The sequence below is a fragment of the Molothrus aeneus genome, chromosome 3 (genome assembly GCF_037042795.1).
Source record: "Molothrus aeneus isolate 106 chromosome 3, BPBGC_Maene_1.0, whole genome shotgun sequence".
Classification (NCBI taxonomy): Eukaryota; Metazoa; Chordata; class Aves; order Passeriformes; family Icteridae; genus Molothrus; species Molothrus aeneus.
Window position 1 is genome coordinate 67592520 of NC_089648.1, and position 19225 is coordinate 67611744.

The 19225-nt window shown below is 39.8% G+C and overlaps 1 protein-coding gene across 1 annotated transcript in view; it reads left to right on the forward strand.

Annotated features, from left to right (window-relative positions):
• SLC22A16 (solute carrier family 22 member 16) overlaps window positions 1-14043 on the forward strand; it is a 35728-nt gene extending 21685 nt beyond the window's left edge. Inside the window, exons 4-8 of the mRNA XM_066547110.1 lie at window positions 837-1386; window positions 3271-3398; window positions 3792-3901; window positions 4405-4504; window positions 9508-14043. Of these exons, the coding sequence (XP_066403207.1) occupies window positions 837-1386; window positions 3271-3398; window positions 3792-3901; window positions 4405-4504; window positions 9508-9720 (1101 nt within the window). The 3' untranslated portion in view covers window positions 9721-14043. The remainder of the gene's footprint in view (window positions 1-836; window positions 1387-3270; window positions 3399-3791; window positions 3902-4404; window positions 4505-9507) is intronic.
• Window positions 14044-19225: the final 5182 nt, after the last annotated feature.

Below are 19225 nucleotides of genomic sequence, written 5' to 3' on the forward strand. Positions count from 1 at the left end.
CAGAATTGGAGACTATTAACTGGAATTTTGTTAATGGGAAAATCAATTAATCAAAACAATATACTGAAATATTTTCTATTCTGTATTGTCTAGCTGTGTTTTGCAATGTTTTAAGATACCAGGAATTTGATGTTGAGATATTTGAGAAATTGAAATACATATATATATTCAATAATATATATATATTCAATGAAGAAATACTATCATGCAGAACATGCCAGTAATTGCATTCACTTGATGCCATATGAGAACCTGTAATTGTGTATATATATGAGATTCTCTTCCAATATTGCAAAAAATTTGATTTAATGAGATATTTTACAAAGGTGTGGAAGGTAATTGTTCGTAAATGTGCAGTTTTCTGACATGCAGGGTATTAATGTTCTGCTTAAAAGCCAAGATCAAGATTTTCAGAAGTGACAACTACTTCAGGGAACCTCTCTTTCCCAAGCATCCAGTTTGTGATGTCATTAAGGGACCTGATTTTTGGAGGAGAAGGGCTTAATGACATCAGCAAATTAAGTTTCTTCACAGGTGTCTCTGGCTGGCTGTCCCTCACTGCAGAGAAACATCCTAATTCACGTCACATTTTTAGTATCCACGCAGTCGGAAGGTTTGAGTGCGTTTTTTCTCCAGCTGACTCATTTTCATGGTTGCCTTTTTTTCTGTCAGTGTGAGACAGGCCAGCGCGGTGACAATTTAGCATACACAGATGTAGGACGTTGTTAGCTCTTTGGTTTTTTTTACTGCTGGTGCACAGGGAGAGGAGAAACAAACCTCACTCTGTTTTTTGTTTGTTTTTTTTTTCTTTTCTTTTCTCTCTCCCATCCTCCCAGGTTTCAAGTGGCTATCTGGTTGTGGCTTTTGTTTATGTGACTGAATTTGTTGGCATTAAAGCACGAACCTGGGCTTCTATGCATGTCCATGCTTTTTTTGCTATGGGAATTATGATTGTGGCACTCGTGGGATTTTTGGTTCGGACCTGGTGGGTCTATCAGATATTTCTATCCATAGCAACTCTTCCCTTTGTCTTGTGCTGCTGGATGCTCCCAGAAACACCTTTTTGGCTGCTGTCAGAGGAAAGATATGAAGATGCACAGAAAGTGATTGGTACAATGGCAAGATGGAATAAAGTCAGCACTCCCTGCAAAGTTTCTGAACTGTGCTCAGTCCAACAAGATGATCCAGCCTGTGGCAGAACGGGTGATGATGATACATCCTCAGCAAAGAAGCACAACATCTTAGACCTGTTTTGTAATTGGCAAATTGCAAGAAGGACCATCACAGTCTGGCTGATCTGGTTCACTGGGAGCTTGGGGTACTACGTCTTCTCCCTCAGTTCTGTCAGTCTAGGAGGCAATGAATATTTAAATCTCTTTCTCATAGGTAAATATTCTTGTACCTTATTCTGTTAATGACAGAACTGGAACAAACATTTAAAAATGTCTATAGATTTGACAGCCAATTTTTTACTTTGTTCATTCAATTGTGAACCTTTTTTGAAAAGTTTCTTGCTAACTTTTCGTAAAATTGACTTAACACAGTATCATTCCAAATTTCACAGTATCTGAGAAAAAAAAATAGAATTTGTTGGTGCACAGAATTCTTCTCTGTCTGTCTTTCTGATTGTAAAATCATATTCTGGCTTGTCTTCTCTTTGCCTTGGAAGTTTATAGCAGATCAGCACAAACCAGGGGAAGCAGACAAGCAATACAGAATTCACACAGCTCTTGTGTTAAAGGCACAAATTAGGAAAATGGGAGAAAAAATATTCCTTTTATCACTTACAGTCATGATATATTGAGTTTGTCTGTGTAGAAAACATAGTCATAATTGTCAGAAGGAAGAGTAATTTCCATTTTCTCAGAAGTGTATTTTTAATTAAGTGGTAATACTCTTTTAATTTTATCATTCTGGCTGTAATCTTTCTCTGGCATGTAAGTTGTTTATAAAGGCAGCTCAAGTGCATTCAAGGCCTGATCCAAAATTTGTTAACATCAGTAAAAATATTCCACTGACTTCAGAAGACTCTAGATCAGACTTGCAGCTCTGAGCCAGTGAAGAATTAAATCATGTGCTTTGCTTTGTGCAGCTGAGTACTCTCAGTGAAGTGAATGTGACTGATGGTGTACACAGGCTCACAGAAGGACTGGGGCTCTCATTATTCCAGTTTGTTTTATCCTGTATTACAGTGTATTGTTAGACTGATGTGTTGAAGAATGGATGCTGGTATTGCACAGATAACTAAACTGCTATTGTGGAGTTCACTGTACCCACCTCTTCTAAAAATATTTTAGCAGACTAACAGACACTGAATAATTACAACCTGCTTTTTCCAACACAACCCCAAAATACTGTTTCCTGATATTACAGGTGTATTGACATGCTATATGTACGTAATAAAGGAATCCAGGCTGTTCAGGGCTGCATCTTATGTTCTTCCTTGTTTTTCTATTGGACATAGTAGCATTCTTCCTGAGCAAATTGGCTTAAAACGTGTCCAAACTGGCTTTGGCTCAGTATTATTTGTCTACAGGCAAATCATGTTTACACAGTGCAGACAGGTCTATCCAAATGCCAGGACCTTTAGAGCAGCAGCAGTTTTCCTCTGGAAAGGAACATTAGGACAGGATGATCTGTATTAAGAGTGAGATGTTGTAAGCCCTCTTTTTTTATGGAGAAGGGAGAAAGCTGGAACTGCACTCTGTATTAGTGGGGCTTACTCAGAAAACTGGATGTGGACAGACCTTTCTTGCCTTTTACTTTAAGATGATTTTGAACTGATTCTGGAGGAGGCACCTGTGGCTACCATTCCCTGTCCAGGTGGAAGCTGGCAAATCCTGAGAGTTGTGTCTGAGTGACACTAGCAATATTCCCTGTGGGCACACTTGAGCTCTTAATGTGAAAATACCTGAAGGAGAAGAGCAGCAAATGTGGAGCTTTCAGACAGAAGTGTCAGTGTCATAGAAACAGAACTGTGGCCTTGGTCTTTTCTGTAATTTTCCACCCCAAAGAGAACTGGAGCTGCTCTGTGCTGTGAAACCTGTTTCCCTCGTCCTTCTCCACTCCCACTTCCGTATTTTAGGCTGTTCTCTGCCTTCTGTCACACTTTCTGTAACCAAATGAACTAGCCCAACACACTGGTTGTCTTTAGATTTTACTTGTTTACTAGCCCCTGGATCAGATAAATTCCCCCATAAAGAGGAAGTTACAGTTATGAGATGAATATGTGCAATCATGACTTAAACTGAGATAATTTCATACTGACAGGTGCTGTGGAGTTGCCTTGCTATATCATTGCTTGCCTTGCGATGGACAAACTGGGAAGGAGAAACACACTCATTCCGTTCCTTATTTTAAGTGCACTGATCTGTGTTTTAATTATGTTCATACCTCAGGTTAGTCACATATGCTTGGAAGTGTTCCTATAGCAGAAATTGATTTTAAAGGCTCTTAAGTCAGTAGATGCAGCTGCTCTTTCTAAATCATAGAATAGTTAATTAAGGGCTGGTTTTAAGTTGCAGCTGCCAGTCTAAGATAGATTTCTGTATTTTCAGTACAAGTTTCAATGTCATTGCTGGAGTCACACATAAAATGCTCCCAGCGATTCAGTGAACCAGGACTGGTAAAAAGTGATGTGGAAGCTAGTAACTTATTGAGCAATTTTTAAAAAGCAAGCAATGAGTATTGCTTATTGTTTAAAGAAGGGTCACAACTTCTGAAGAATGTAAATTATGTTTGGAAGGGTGTAATTTTCTGGTGATATATTTATTTGTGCTCTCTTTCAATAGGATTTCAATACATTAATTATCTTAGCAAACATGGCTGGAAAATTTTCCATAGGTGTGGCATTTGGCCTTATATATCTCTACACAGCAGAACTGTACCCAACAATAGTAAGGTAAGAACTTTTGCCAGTTAGGTATCTTTCATTAATTAATTATTTTTCATTCATTAATTTGTTTTTCTACACAAGATCCAGCAGCTCTTGGCATCAGTGGTGGTGATCTGAAAGACTTGGGATGGGATGACTTCCTCAGCTGCCCTCAGAGCTGTCTGGACTTTGGCTGTACCATAGTTTTTTATTTATTTTGCATTCCATGTGCATTGATAGGTTCCACTGGGGAACTAGAAGAATACTCAATACTTTCTTAAACTTGTTTTATGCCTTTCTTATAAGTCCTGGTTATTAATCCCATTATCTGTGCTGAATGATAATTATATTTTTAATCTTAATTACAGAAGCAGCTGAATTTCACCACAATATAAATTTACATTGGCATGGCAACAGCTTCTTAGTATAATTGCTTAAAGACACAAATCTTACTGATGTTTTAAGTGTCTGTGCATTTCTAATTGTTTCCTTTAACTGCCAGATTCTTACTCAAATTCTTTTCTGTGTAGATCACTTGCTGTTGGAAGTGGAAGCATGATGTGCCGTGTAGGAAGTGTGGTTGCTCCTTTCTGTGTATATCTGAGAAGTATCTGGATTTTCATGCCACTTGTAGGTATTTATTTCAATGGCGAATATTTTTTGAATAGCGTATGTGTCACTTTTTTCCTCTTTAGTATCTTACTACTAAGTATGTTTTTCACGTGACAAATGAAGCAAAAGCTGAACATTTATTTCAAAAAGAAAATTGAGTAAACCATTCTAGTTTGAAATTTTCAAGTCCCAAATTCTAGTAGCCTCATATTGTTAAAAATATGCTGCTAAAGCAAAAGAGAGACTTTGAATCACTGAAATATTCAGAAAAGGTTTTATAATAGAAGACAGAAAAATATTTATGCTCTGAATCCTAGCATAAAATTGATAAAAATATTCTGCACTTACCAGGTAACATTTAGGAAGTGTTGTAGTCCAGACTTTTTTGCAGGCCCAGCAACTTTTGACCATGCTCCTGATTTAGTTTCACTTTTTTTCAAAGGCATAATTCTTCCATTCCTGAAGTAACCACAGGTAGCTGGATTTTCTTACATCATGCCTTAACATTTTCCATGGCTTCTTTGGGATGTTGCATCTTTGGAACAGCCTCCCAAAAGATCAGGAAGGTGTTGTGCTTACTATATTTGTTCTCCACACCTGTCCCAAAGTTCCTGTTCTGTGTTTTTCACCAGAACTGAACAAAACAATTCATGAGATAGAAAAAGATAAAGAAATGGTTACCATTAGGTTTTGTCTTTTACCACCAGTTGCCCCAGAAAAGAGAGGTAGGACCATTCCTTTGTGTACTTTGGGCATTATGTAGTAGATCCACTACTACAAAATATTTTATGTGTTCCCTACTCACATATGAATCACATTTCTTCATTGCATTTCTGTTACAAAGCATTTGGTGCTTAGAAATCCTGCAGCAATTCAATCCATTTTTTCTTCTGAAGCATAAATTATGCTTATATATGTAAAACCAGATGGAATTCCAAAATTTGCATTAAATTTTTAAGTAAAGAAATGTTTATTAATGATTTAAAATTGTTTCAATTCTTTCAAAAACCCCTTAGAATTCACTGTGACTAGGGCACTGCTGTTATATGCAGATTATACATGTCAGAAAGTGAAAGTGTAAAGGGATGTGTCTTTAACCTGGCATTCTTAGTCAAATTTTATCCACCATATTGGAGTTTCCTAAACAAGGGCATTGTGTCCCTTTGATTTGGCAACTAAAAAATCTTTAATTATAGATTGTTGCAGAGAATTCTTGTGAGCTCATTTCATTACTTAAATTAATTACTTTTGGTTGTCTTCGATGAAAACTAAGAGGATGAAGGAGACCACAAATGAATTTATTTCTTCAAGTTCCTAAAAATGTTTTCTTTCTTAGCAATGTCTCCACCAATATATGATCCCAGAAAAGACAAAGAAACATTTGCACAGCAGAGTGGTCATGGGAGAGCATTTATTTTTTCCTCTTGTCAGCATTTTGCCTTTACTGTCTGAAATAAGATTTATCTGTGCAGAAGTGCTGCAGTTAAACCACAGATGGGGGAGTGCTCATATGTTTTGGAGAGCAGTGCAAATGGCAGTATAAACACAGGAATTATTTCAGCTATGAATAACTCTCAGGGTACACAAGTTATCCAGAGTTTTTGTAAAGTTGAGAAGTAGTTCACAGTGAAAATGTTTCCATTATTAGCTCCTGTTATAGAGCATTTGTCAATTTATTAAATAGGCTTGTCTTGAGTTGGAGCATAGCGTGCCAAGTCTCAGGTCAAGTAAGTGTTTTGGAATGGAAGTGAAATCAAATGGATTACATTTGTAAGTAAACTGATACACATCACGCTGATCTATTGCAAACACCACACACTGTTGAACAGTTACTACTGCTGTTGGTTTGGCACTCAGCCTCATGCACAGTTATGCCACCTGGGAGTACTGCAAGCATCTTGGGTGGCTATAAATCTTTGATAAGTCTATAAATTGAATAACTTGCCAAGTATGTTTTTCATGTGACAACTTTATAGAAAACGTGCAGTAAAACAACTGCTCCTTATATAACCTATTTCTGTTTCTCAGCTGTTAAAGAGTTATGTTGCAATAGCTCTTTAACAGGGTTGATTTTTCTCTCAGAAAAAACATAAATTAGAAATTTAAAAAGCCCACAGTGGTGTTAATAAATGAGGGTTTGATTACAAACCCTCACTCAAATACTATTGGTTTTTCATGTTGAAATATAACCTTTTTTGTTGAAGTAGGAATTTTGTCAATAAGATCACGTTTTAGATTGATTTAGAGCCATCAGATGTAAATATAATTATAAATGTAAATATAAATATACCTATAAATATAAATAGCACACTTAATAATAATTTGTTCTCAGAAGTAAAGGTATTATTTTGTAGGGATATTTAATTAGAATTATCTTTTGTTCTGGAGTATATATATCAAGCCCCAGTCTTAGACCACTGCAGAATTATAAATGTTGCTGCAGAAAAGGAAGAGGACATAAGAAAAATTATGGTAAATATTTTCTGAAGATTTCTATGGTATCTGTTAGAAGCTGTTGGTTGTACTGAAGTGTTGGGAACACTCTAAGAGTTTGAGTAAGCAAAAATTCAGATTTCAAATTAACACCCTGAAAACACAATGCATTTAACCATGTATGCCTGTCAAATTAACTTTAACATACTTAAATACTACAATAACGCAAATACACTTTTTTTGTACACACAAGCATTTGACAATATCAAGGGAACATTTTCTGATACTGAATTGTGTATTTAAAATAGTAAATACATACATACAAAATGCATGCATTTGTAGTGAGGGTTAAATTATGTCAGATGCCTTATGAAGAAATGTGCCAAGACTGCAGAAGAGTTGCTTTTACTAAATGTGAGTCCCTTCATTGATAACTGTGGCTACTGCCCTTGAAAAGGTAGATGTCCTTGAATTAATACACTGTGACTTGATTGTTTCATACTCTGTCTGTTGTAGGAAATACTGGAAAAGGTTTTAAGGGTCAGGGAGAAGGGAAATGTACTGAATTACTCAGCATGCAGCAGCTTTCACATAAGAGGGAAAAAAAAAGGAAACTAACATGGGATGAAATAGAGTTATGAGAGCTGAGATGAAAAGGCAAGATGGTGGTGTGTACACTTACAGAATAGTGAGAGTTCTCAGGGGAATGAGAGGTAGGTTCATGAGGAGGGAAAACATGAGAAGAATGCCAAGTGTCTAAAAAGAATAATGAAAAAAGACACACATATTCAAAGCACATAGTGTTACTTTAAGCTTGTTCTTTTGAGTACCACTAGTGACCCAGTTCTCATACACTCCAAATTTATGGGTGTCCCTGAGATTCAATGTCCTTTACAGATTCCAATATCCTCAGTTATAAACTTCTGACAGACTAAAGGGTGTACATAAAAGAGGATGTTATGGAATAGCTGCCATGTGTCAATTTATCCTGTCTTTCCATGGCAGAAAATCATGTCTGAATAATAGAGAAGAAATTTGACACTCAGAGATGAGATTTTAATATTTTGGAATATATTTTTAAGTATCATCCCTGCCACATACATGTCTAAAAGGATCTCGTTCAGTTTGTGCTATTTCCTCTAGTCCTATTACTGCTAGTATTTTTTTTTAAACTTTCATGGTAAGACCATGACTTTTATTTTCACTGTAGTTTGTAGTATTTAACAGTTTGGGTTTTTTTTTTTTAATTTTGGTTTGTATTTTTTTTTATCTGGCTCTATATTTATTGCAAAGCAAAAGGGAGGGTAAGCAACAGTGCATTTTGCTTCCTAAAAGAATACACAAAACAAATTCCTCTTTTTTTTTTGGAAGGAAAGAGAAGCAAAACCAGCATAGTGCGTGGGCAGGCAAATAACAAGGTTACTGTAGGGAATTCTGATTTTAAAGCACCTTTCTGACTTAAAATCTGGCTTAGCTGCAGATGGTAGCTGGGCAGCTCTTGTCTCAAGCTCTGTATGAGATGTAGGCACAGTGATTCCAAATGTTCTCTCTCACCCTTGGAAAGAATGCATTAAGCAAAGGACAGACTTCAGAACCAGCACAGGGCAAGATAAGGATAGTACAGCATCAAAGTTCACAGTCACAGAATGGAAAAACACTGAGACCAGGCATGATGTTCTGTGTGAAAGCTTTTCTATCAGGAGAGAATTAGGTCATTTATAACCTGGTATTGGAGGACTGTCAGGGGTTTAATGCTGCTCTGTACTCAGAGAAGCAAAGTGGGAATTGGTGTCATTGAACAAGAAATAGAAATGTCTGTGTGAAGGGAATGTGAATGGAAAGAGTAGATATTCCTGGAACAAGTGAGTGTTTCTCTATTGACCCCACATTATCCTGATCCTTGCACCACTTATGGTACTGCTGTGGAATTGTGTACACCATGGACAAATCCAAAATGTGATCGCAGTGCCAATGAGAGTAGATGCCTGCACTCCTAACAGTTCTTTGAAAGTGAGTGTAGCAAAGTATTCCTGTTGAGAGCTAGCAGATGCTGAAGAGCTCTCCTGAGCACAGATGTGTACTTCTGTGGCTCTGGGCCAAAAAGCCGTATTGAGAAATTCCAATCTGGCTGTGTAGAGAAGGAACAAGCACACAGGTACAGGTACACAGGAGCTGGAGTGTGAATTGAGATTACAGGTGGCAGGGAAATTGTAGCTCTGTGAACATGCCTGTAAAAAATGTATGCAATCCTAGAATCAGTTCTTAAATACACTCCTGATACTGAAATACTCAATGAAGGTAATATGTGTTGTTTACTCAAATTTACTCAGACAGAATTATTCCTGCTTGCACTGTATTGATCCCTTGTGAACAAAACACTTCACTTGCTCATTCATTAATTCTGCTGCATAATCTTTTCATTTATGCAACAAAAAAGACAGATCTTTTATACAGGCAACATTTAAGACTTATGATCTTTGCTTTACAGTTTCTTGTACTTTATTATAGATTTACTCTCAAGCAAGATCAAAACTATGGTCAGATTGAAAGACTTATTTACCTTTACAGCTACTGTTTATTTCTTCCAGTTGCTTGTTGGAATCATGGCTCTTCTGAGTGGAATCTTAACCATAATGCTTCCAGAAACACTGGGAAAACCATTGACTAATACTTTGGTGGAAGCTACAGAAATGGGAAGAAACAAGAAAAGCTGTTCAGAAAAGACTCCTCCAGCACATAGTGGTGCAGCATCAGAAAAGATAGAGATGTTTGGTCAAGAAAGAGTCAGCACTGACAAATAAAGCAGCAGCAAAATGGCCGTTCCCAATTTTAATCTATATAATTTATATGATCTCTGTATTCAAGAAATGTGACCGTTCTGTAACATCTGTGCCTTTTACTTTGTATTCTGTCTTCCCCTTTTCAATAGAGGAATTGTATGAAACCTTTTCAAAGTGACTGGGTTACTGCAGAAAATTGATAGGATTTCTAGATCCCTTATCAAACTTACCCAGACTTTAAACTGACTTGCTGTGACCAGTTGGAATGATTACTGTAAATGTTGGAACCTACCTGATTACATGTATGTAAAAAAAATAAGCCAATTCTTTGCTTCACATTTCTGCAGTTAGATTTGTAAACCTACAACAAAGTGCCCTGCCTGGTCTCTTCCTGTTGCGGCTGCCAGTTTACAGGCTTGAGACTTCAGAACACAGGAAACTCTGTTACAATTCAAGAGAGAAGCCTTTTCATTGCATCAGGTCATATCAATAATTTTAAACTAATTTATTCTCTTTTTTTCAAGTTTTCTACTAGAAATGGTGCCATTGCTAACAAAAGGAAAGTATTCTATGGCACGGCTTCTGACTGAAAAAATAATACTAAGTTTGCAAAATGTGCAAATAGTTTGTATATTCATTCTGTTGAATGGCAAATGTATTTTTATTAGGGGTTTAGAAAAAAAATGTTCACTGGATCTACTACTGTTTTAGTTTAGGTAAAACTAAACTTGTCTGATCCCATTTAAAGTCATATTCATTCCAGACCATTATTTCAGTGCACCCTTTCTCACTTATTTCAGCTTAGATCTAGCATCAGATTTTTCATAACTTCTAAGAGCTAGACCAGCAACTTTGCCAAATGCCTCCAGGAAGGTCTTCATAGTCCTCAGTGGAAAAGAATAAATGGCATATGGCTCTTATTCAGGCTCTCTACACAGAAGTGGATTTAGTTATTAATTTTTGGTAGAAACGGTTTCCACTCACCATTTTTCTCATAGATCAGCTGTCTGTAACTAATTTTTTCCTTATTATATCACACAAAACCAGTTAGAAAAATAGAATCTAAAAGATGGTAGCTGGAGGACATTGATCAATAGAAACAGTTTTAGTCAGAGTCAAAACATCCCACTGCTGCTACACCTCATGTGTGCATCAACACTTATTGTTGGTGCAGTGGATCTGCTTTATGACTCTGGACCATAGAAAACTGATAAATAGGAATGCATCATTCTGGCTGCTTCTTTTATGGCTTTCTCCCACCTCCCCTTTTTCAGTCTATCTCTAGAGCTGGGGGTTTCTTCCTTGTCTGAAGATCTGCATCTCCTCTGCTTGACCACCCTTGGTCTGAGGTGGGCAGCACAGGATCATCTGTGTGCTGAGGTTCAGACAGCCCTCTCTTGCCTGGGTTGTGTGAATTCAGTCCTCCCTGGTTTGAAATCAGTGTTTTCCCCTCTTAGGCCCCTATTCTCATGGCATGGTCTCATCAAAACAAGTCTTCCTTCATCTTTGCCATGTACCCACCCCAAAAGATATCTCTAATACTGTAGATATTCTAATTGTAGAAATTAATGGCCACATTTTTCAATTATATCTGCACAGTTTTATTAGTTTCAATGACTTCTGAAACCAGAATAATGGTTTATATCCCCTTATAAAAGATTTATTTCTTCACTGCACTGTCCTAGAATTTGGTCCTGGTATTAGGAGAAAATAATACCTATATGAGGACCAACATGCTTTAAAGCAAGCAAAAATCAGTAAATTTAAGTTTAGGGAGTTTCTCTGAGATAATTACATAGAAAGCAGAAAGGAGTTTTCATGCTTCTTACAATTCTGTGGGTGTTCCAGTGTTTGCAGGGAAAACCTCCAGAAAGACCTGCATAGAATACTGTGGCTTCTATCCAGATATGAGTTCAGCAAAAGCACTTAACCTTCCCCCTGTGAGTAATCCCATCATTATTCTGAGAATGACTTAAATACATACTCTGATGACTGAAGATCAGATTACTCACATGCTGTGGTTTTCTATTTTGCTGAAGAGCAAACCCAGTATTCTTCCACTGCTTTCAGGTCTCCCTCCACTTCCCAGAGCAGAGCAGTTCTCTTTATCTGCAAGATCTACTGCCAAACTCTTCCTGCCCAGCCTTAAATAAGGGTTTAATCATGCTAAAAAAACACCATCATGCAATACACCTAACAAGGAATTACACTGGTACTGTCTTGCCTTACAACCACCCTCCCCACACACAGAGCTCCAAATTCTTTCCTTATTTTGGGGATCTTTCACACTGATACTCCCTCTTTTAATATCTCAAAACTCTATCTTAAAACTCACTACTCATAACTTTTAGGAACGTACAGTCTATTTCTAACAAGGTATTAAAAGAATATTTACAATTAAATTTTCTACTTCCTTATGTGCTGAGTAACTGATTTTGGTCTTACCCTGCCAAGAACATCCAAAGCATATTCTGTGTTCCTTTGGCTTGAGGGATTCAGGATTTGGTCATGTGTAATCAGTACACATAAGGTGAAGAAAAGAACAAGGAGGAAGTTAAATACACAATGATACTGATACTGCTTACAACCAAAATTGAATTGAGTCTAGACCACAATGCAGCTTGATGGTTTAACCCCAAAAGCCATTTCCTCCTGTCACTGAAGTCAGTTGGTATTTGGTGTTTAATTCAAATGACCCCTGAATTTCCCTGAACTAATGATGTTACTGTTTTTCCTTGGAAATAAAATGTTTGTTGATTTACAGGTACATCTTTTGTGATTTTATGCATCAATAGCATAGAGATTGCCTTGGGGTATCCTATTCTTTAACCTGAGGAAGAGTATTACTTTTAAAAAAAGGAAATAGCATGTATCATCTCTATGTCTCTAGCATTTCTATTTGCTTATTTTTTCCATATGGGCAAAAATATGTTTAACACTAGTCATGCATTATAAATGCAGGAAAATCAGGGTGAGTTGATTTCTTTTCTCTTAAATATTCATAGATTTTTTAAATCCTCTTGCAAGAGAACATTGAGTTTGAGAACAAATGCTTCTGTTCCTATGGGGCATATTTTCATTTCAGTGCTCATAAGAAGAATTAATTTTCACAGTTTCTCACTTCAGTTCACAAGTCCTTTTATGTTTGTATTTGTCATCCTTATCTTAGTGCAAATTTTTTTGTGCTCATCAATGTCTCTGGAGTTACATAGTGGTTCTATGAGATAATGAATTAGAGTCCTTATCTGTCTTAATTGCTGGTCACTACTGCATGATGGGCAAATATTTTTGTCTGAAATTTGATATCCAGTTTTATCAGTCTTGCAATTTGTTAAGGACATACCTTTCTGAGTTAAATATAACAATAAGAGCAACTATTGTGAGTTTAATGATAACTGAGGGAAAATAAGTACATGTGTTTGGTATTTCAAATTTGTATTTTTAAGCTATACAAAAAGATATATTTTCTACTTCAACAGCTTCATTCAATTTCTCTGTGCAAAATTCTGTAATTTAACCAACTATGTAGAAAAAAAATGCTATGCAAATCATGTGTGGTTATGATATGCTTTGGGTGGTACCCTGAATGTCTGAACAAGGGGTGAAGCCTCCTGGAAGGCTGAGGGCTTTTGTGTAGTGGCTCTGTGGAAAGACAAATGGCCTGACATCCCAGTTCTGGGATGGAGTAAAGGACTTTTTGGCATTCTTCTGTGTCTTCTACAGGTTTATTTTACCAACCCCTTAGGTGCAGTCACTTAGGAAGCCTCTGTGGCATTGTGCTCAGCAGTGTTCATGGCCTGTGAGTGCCTTTTGGAAAGGCTTAGGAAAAGGTGAGCTCACTTGTGCCATGGGCTCTTGGTCCAGAAAGGCATTTGTGACTGCAGAAAGGAGGCTCTGGATTCATCCTGAGCCCTGTACAAACATCTGAAAAATGTTTGTCTGAATCCAAGAACAGATTCCTGAGGGAGATATTAGATACACGAACTAAAAAGAAAATAGAGTGTTGACAAAAACTGAGTTTATTCTATCAGGGAAAATTCTAGTCAATGCTGACAATTAGTTACCTGTCACAGGAAGAAAGACTAAAACACATATATGTTCTGATAGCCCCATAATTTGGTACAAGGTTCTGTACTACATGGAATGTGTCTTTTGGTTACATAGGGGAAGTATGTACTCATAGGAAAGTTAGTTTGCCCAGAATTTGTGGACTTAATACAATATATTTTAATGGGTTTTTTTTAATGTGTATTTATTATCTGCAATTATGTGCAAGAATAAAGTCAAACACACATTTTTTTAATCTTTACACCTTTACCTGATTAAATGAACTTCTATCACCAACTCTTCATTTGGTTCACACTCCCTTAAAGAGGCCTGGCTGGTGTTTTGGCATTCCATGGAGATCCTATGGTCTAGGATGGCAAATATCATGTGTGTGTCTTTTCCCTGTTTGTCTTTGCAGGTATAAACCAAGATTTGGGTAATGTGTTAAGTGGTGACTATGACAAAAGGTGCATTAAAAATGTGACATGTTTTGCATTTCAGTTGCAGGAAAAACATGATTCTTTCTTGCCTTTGTTTGTATAAGCTGACTGGAGCAGTAGTCCCTCAGACACATTCAGTAGTGACAAGAATAGCTGCAGATACTGTGGAATGGGTGTGAGTTACCAGAAGAGAGAGTAGGTGACCACAGGAATGACAGAACAATGTACTTGTAAGCACGTGGTGTTCAGTGCATGTGAAGATTAACTATAGCTTCCTCAGGCAGGAACTGGAGTGGGCTGACAGTGCAAGGAAAATAAGATTTGCAGCAATTCATAGCTCTATTGTTATTTGTCCCCTTAGAGTGTCTCAGGAAACTCTTTATTCTTCCCTTAAATCTCTAGTTAGTGCAAATGACTCAACTTTCCATGCATATTTTATTAATCTTGTGTTTTCTGATCAAGTTACACTCATTGCTTTGCTTCATCATTTGCATTTTGAAGGCTTAATGCATTCCTTGCCAGGTGATTTACATTCCTCTCTGAAAGTAACTGGAGTGAATGGTCCAAATAGTTGCTGCTAAAGCTGAGAAACTTGAATCAAGGTTGATAGACTGATTTCAAGAGCACTGAGTTCAATCAAGCTCAGAAAAATCAAGCCTAAGAAGTATACACTTCATATGGGGAAATATCCTTTTTAGTATGACTGGTATACAAAAGTGATTACAGATTCCAGTTTCTGGACAAAACAACACTTTCAAAAAATTACTAACCTAGACTTATGAATAATCAGAAGTAATGGGGAATATCTCATTTAGTGACAAACCCACTCTTCTGTCCCTGCATTCCTGGCTAACATATAAGCCATGGATACTGCTTGGGTATTTGTTGCAGATAAGTAGGATCCAGCTATGGAATGCTCATAGGCATTCGGTTATTAACATTGCCTCATAATCTTCCACATGGAGATGAACAGACTTGCATAGGAATAAGAACAAAACAGCATCATGAGGTGATTCTTGTAAAGACTGTCTCCACAGCCTCACTGCCAGTGATGAGATTAAAAAGTGGTTTTGACTGAGGTAATCAGGAACATGGCAAAACAACCATCCTAAATGATTGGGCTATCGCTCAGTAAACATTTTCACAAATCTTTTCAATAGGAATGTCATCACTGCTGGGTTCTTCCTCGTGGAGAGAGAATCCCCCCAGAAATAAGTAAATAACGTGAGACAACAGCAAAATGAGGCACAGTGGAAACTCCTTGCTGAAAGAGTAACTTGCCATGGACACTGATGCTTGACTTGAACTGGTTAAAGAAGTGGCAGATAAATGGTGCATGCCATTCACAAGATCTGAAATTGGTCAGCACTGCTGTGTTCAGAGAAGTAATTTCTGCCCATCATTATGGCTCTGTTCAGGATAGCACACAAAACAAAGGGAGTGCTAAGGTAAAAGGAAACACTTCTTAAGCACTGCTCAAGCTGGGTTGGTATTGTGCTGGGATGCCACTGCCAGTCATGGTTCAGGGAGAGCTCCAAGTACAATCAGGGCTGTGTTTGTTCTGGGCCAGAAGGCTGGCAGTCTCTTCCCAAACAGACAAATCATGACTTGCACTTTACCAAACACAATGTGTTTGTTCACCTTTGCAAAGTACTTTAGCCCATAGAAGATTCTTTATTAGATTAGGTATCCCAAACCAGCTTGAATTTCCTGCATCTTATTCTCAGGAAAAAGCAGACTGAAAATTCCCTGAAACATTCAGACTTGCACAAACATCTGTCACAGAATGTTTTGATCCAAATCATTCAAATTTGGCAAAGTTCTAAGCAATACGCAGTAGAATTTCAGGAGGAGAAGTAGCAGGCAGTTTTTATCTTAGCTGGAACTGCAACCTCTGTTTATATTTGTAGATTTCCATATGTGAAAGGATCCTTTCCAAACCTATTGTAGATACCCTGAAATGACTTAGACCCGTGTTTATTTTACTATACAACAGGCCCACCAAAAATTTAACTTCTAAACAAGCAAACCTCTGTTCCTCTGCCTTCCCTGTCTTAATCCCCTATTTTCAGAACACTCAGAAAAATCAAGCCATACTATAATTTGGGAGAATTATGCCTTATTCCTGTCACTGTTGAAGGGAAAATCCTTTAAAAAATTATGTATCTCGGAGACCAGTGAAGTGTAATGTATCATGGCTTTAGTTTTCAGAGCACAGCTAGATTGGGAGGCAAGAACAATCCACCGTGTGTGGCGCACGCTGCTGCTGTTCATACAGATACTCTTTGGATAGCTGCTGGTCTGAATTCAAATGGCAACAGAGAAGAGGCACCTGCTTGGAAGATCCTTTGCAAATGCTGTTCGACAGGGCTGGAGGGGAGTGGTCGGCAAACATCGTTCTGCTCAGAGTGTTCAGGGACGAATGCTCAGGCTGTCAAATATTAGCCAAAATATCCTGCCAACGGCTAATGCCCCTGAGGCAATAAACCGGGGTGTACGGCATGCAATTTCATCCTAGAGCTCCTGCAGAGAGGTTTGTTTTTGACAAACTCGTGTTTTTGTGCTGAAAACAGCCCTGCCTGGCTGCGCTCATTGGGGATTTGCGGTCTGGCAGGAGCACGCTCGTTCCGCACCGACCTGTGGTGCCTGGAGTTCCCCTCCTGGCCGCTCAAGCCATTGCTCCAGCGCTGTGGCAATCCTCAGGCAGCTCCAAAGCACTCAGAACATGACTGCCTGTGAGGGACGGAAAAGGACAATGTATTCCCTGCAGCACAGCGGGTCCCGTTGCGCCACCCCCAGAAGGAATATCAGGGGGGAAAGTTCTGGCAGGTGGCAGAGAGCCCGGCCCTGGCAGAGGCCGCCGGGCGCTCCGGGAGCGCTGCCAGCGCCGGAGGCGGCCCGAGCCTGGGCCTGGGCACAAACAGCTCCTTCATCCAGCGGGGCGGGAGCCGGGCCCCGGAGCGCCCCGGGACAGGGTGCGGCGGCCCCCGCGCTGCCCGGGACGCCGCCTCTTCCAGGAGGGATCGGGGGCCTCCTCCTCACCAGGTATCGCCTGCTCTCCCCGCTTGGGTTGTTTCCAGACCGTACTTCTAGGTGAAGAAGTAAATACTGGATGCAGGAGCCCTTTTGCTGCCGAGGGCCGGGAAGCACCCGCCGTGTCTGCGTGGGGAATTCCCGCGGGCAGATCCCATCTCCCGGAGCCGGGCAGGGAGGGCTCGGCCCACACACCGAGGCGGGAGGGGTGACCCGCAGGGCTTAGCTGGGGGGGAAGGCCCGGGATCGCAGCTGCTCCCTGTGCCCTTCCTCCCCGCCCTGAGCGGCGACATGCCGGCCCTGGGGAGAGAGGATCGCAGAGAGGATTGATTTCCTCTCCCGTTTGGGAGGAAAGCAAGAGCGTCGCTCGGTGTGTAGGTGCTCTTGGTGAAGGCAGCTCTTGCAGGTGGCTGATGGAGCGGTATCCCTACCATCCCTTCGGAGGTGTGTCCCATGCTTGCAAACAAACCGCCTGAAGGAGGAGCTGAGGCCTCCGGGGTCCCCTGTGACAGTGGCTCTCTGTGATCACCTGTGAGTCCTGCTTTCTGGAAGCAGTGCTGTGTGTGCAGAAAGGATGAGGGGATCCCGAGGAGCCTTTAGAGCTCTTTGTTCGCTGAGGAAAGATCATCCTCGCCTTTCTCCTGCACCACTTCCTAAATGTACATCTCACAGGGCAGCCCAAAGAGCAGAAAGGGGACCTGGCCAGAGTCAAAAGGCCAAAATCAGGAGCTCCTCCACAGCAAACACTCAAAAATGAATCAGTCTTTGCCCAGAAAAAACCCTCTCTGGGGTCATGTGAAGGGAAGTAACACCAAGGGTGCTTGTAAACTGAGGAAGTGATAAAACAAACATGATCAACAAAAAAAAAGGGGAAGAGTATTCCATGGCATGCACTGACAGGGATGGTGGGTACAGCTGCCCTGGTGAATGAGGAGCCTCTCCAGAAGCTCCGAAAAGCTTTAGCCTTTACTCCCCAGTACCAGAGGCTTCACACGATTCAAAACAGTGTTTCAGCACTTATGATGAGAGTCAGTTAAAAAAAACCCCACACAAACTAAGCCCTTCAAATATAACAGGTTTTGGTTTTCTTTACTTACTTCCTGTTCTAAATTTTCTGGTCAACAGTTCAGCTGGGCTTTTTCCACTGTTTATTTGGGTGTGTAAATATGCTTATTTTGGTAGGGCAGCCAGATTGCGACACCAGCTAAGAGCGTCCAGCCTGCTGTGACCGTGGGCTGCAGCTGCAGCTGGCAGTGGATGTGCACATTCCTCTGTGTGTGTGTGTGTGTGTGTGTGTGTGTGTGTGTGTGTGTGCGTGCTGGAGATCAGTGTATTTATCCATACTGGCCATGTTACCCCCTGCCAGAATGATGTTAGAGCTGGCACCACTATGTCTTAGTGGTGACATACAGCTATTTGAGGCAAGAAAGAATAAAGACCCCCTTGTGTCACATGAGGCTGACATTCTCTTCAGCTATAGGAGTTGGGAGGTGAAGTCACGTCACAAAGTATCTCGGTATTTTTAAAACGAATTCATTCTGGCCTGGGAGAAGCAGGATGGTGGCAGGGACATGAAACCCACATCAGGCAAACTGGTGTCCTTGCTGGGGAGTACAGCTCCAGGTAACTCTCTCTGGCTTCTGTCCTGTTCTTTGTACACTATGAAGGGACAGAGAGCTAAACAATACCTGTCACCCTGCACGTCCCTCCCCAAGAGCTACTGCAACTGATCTGCTTTTAAAATGCTGATTTTTGCAAAACACTCAGGCCATCTGAGGGGATGAGAAGTGTCAGCCCTGCTGGGACTAAGCTGGGCTGCCACATCAGCTAAAAATAGTTTATCCTTCTCTGCCCTCCACCCAGCAAGATGCAGGCCGTGCTGCCAGGGCAGAGCCATAGGTGGGCCTTGCACTCAAAGCAGGATCAGTAGCTCTGCAAAGCCCGAGCTGTTCTCAGTCATACAAGCTGTGTGTAGCCTCTGCTTTGCACCCATTTAGTTTTTGGCA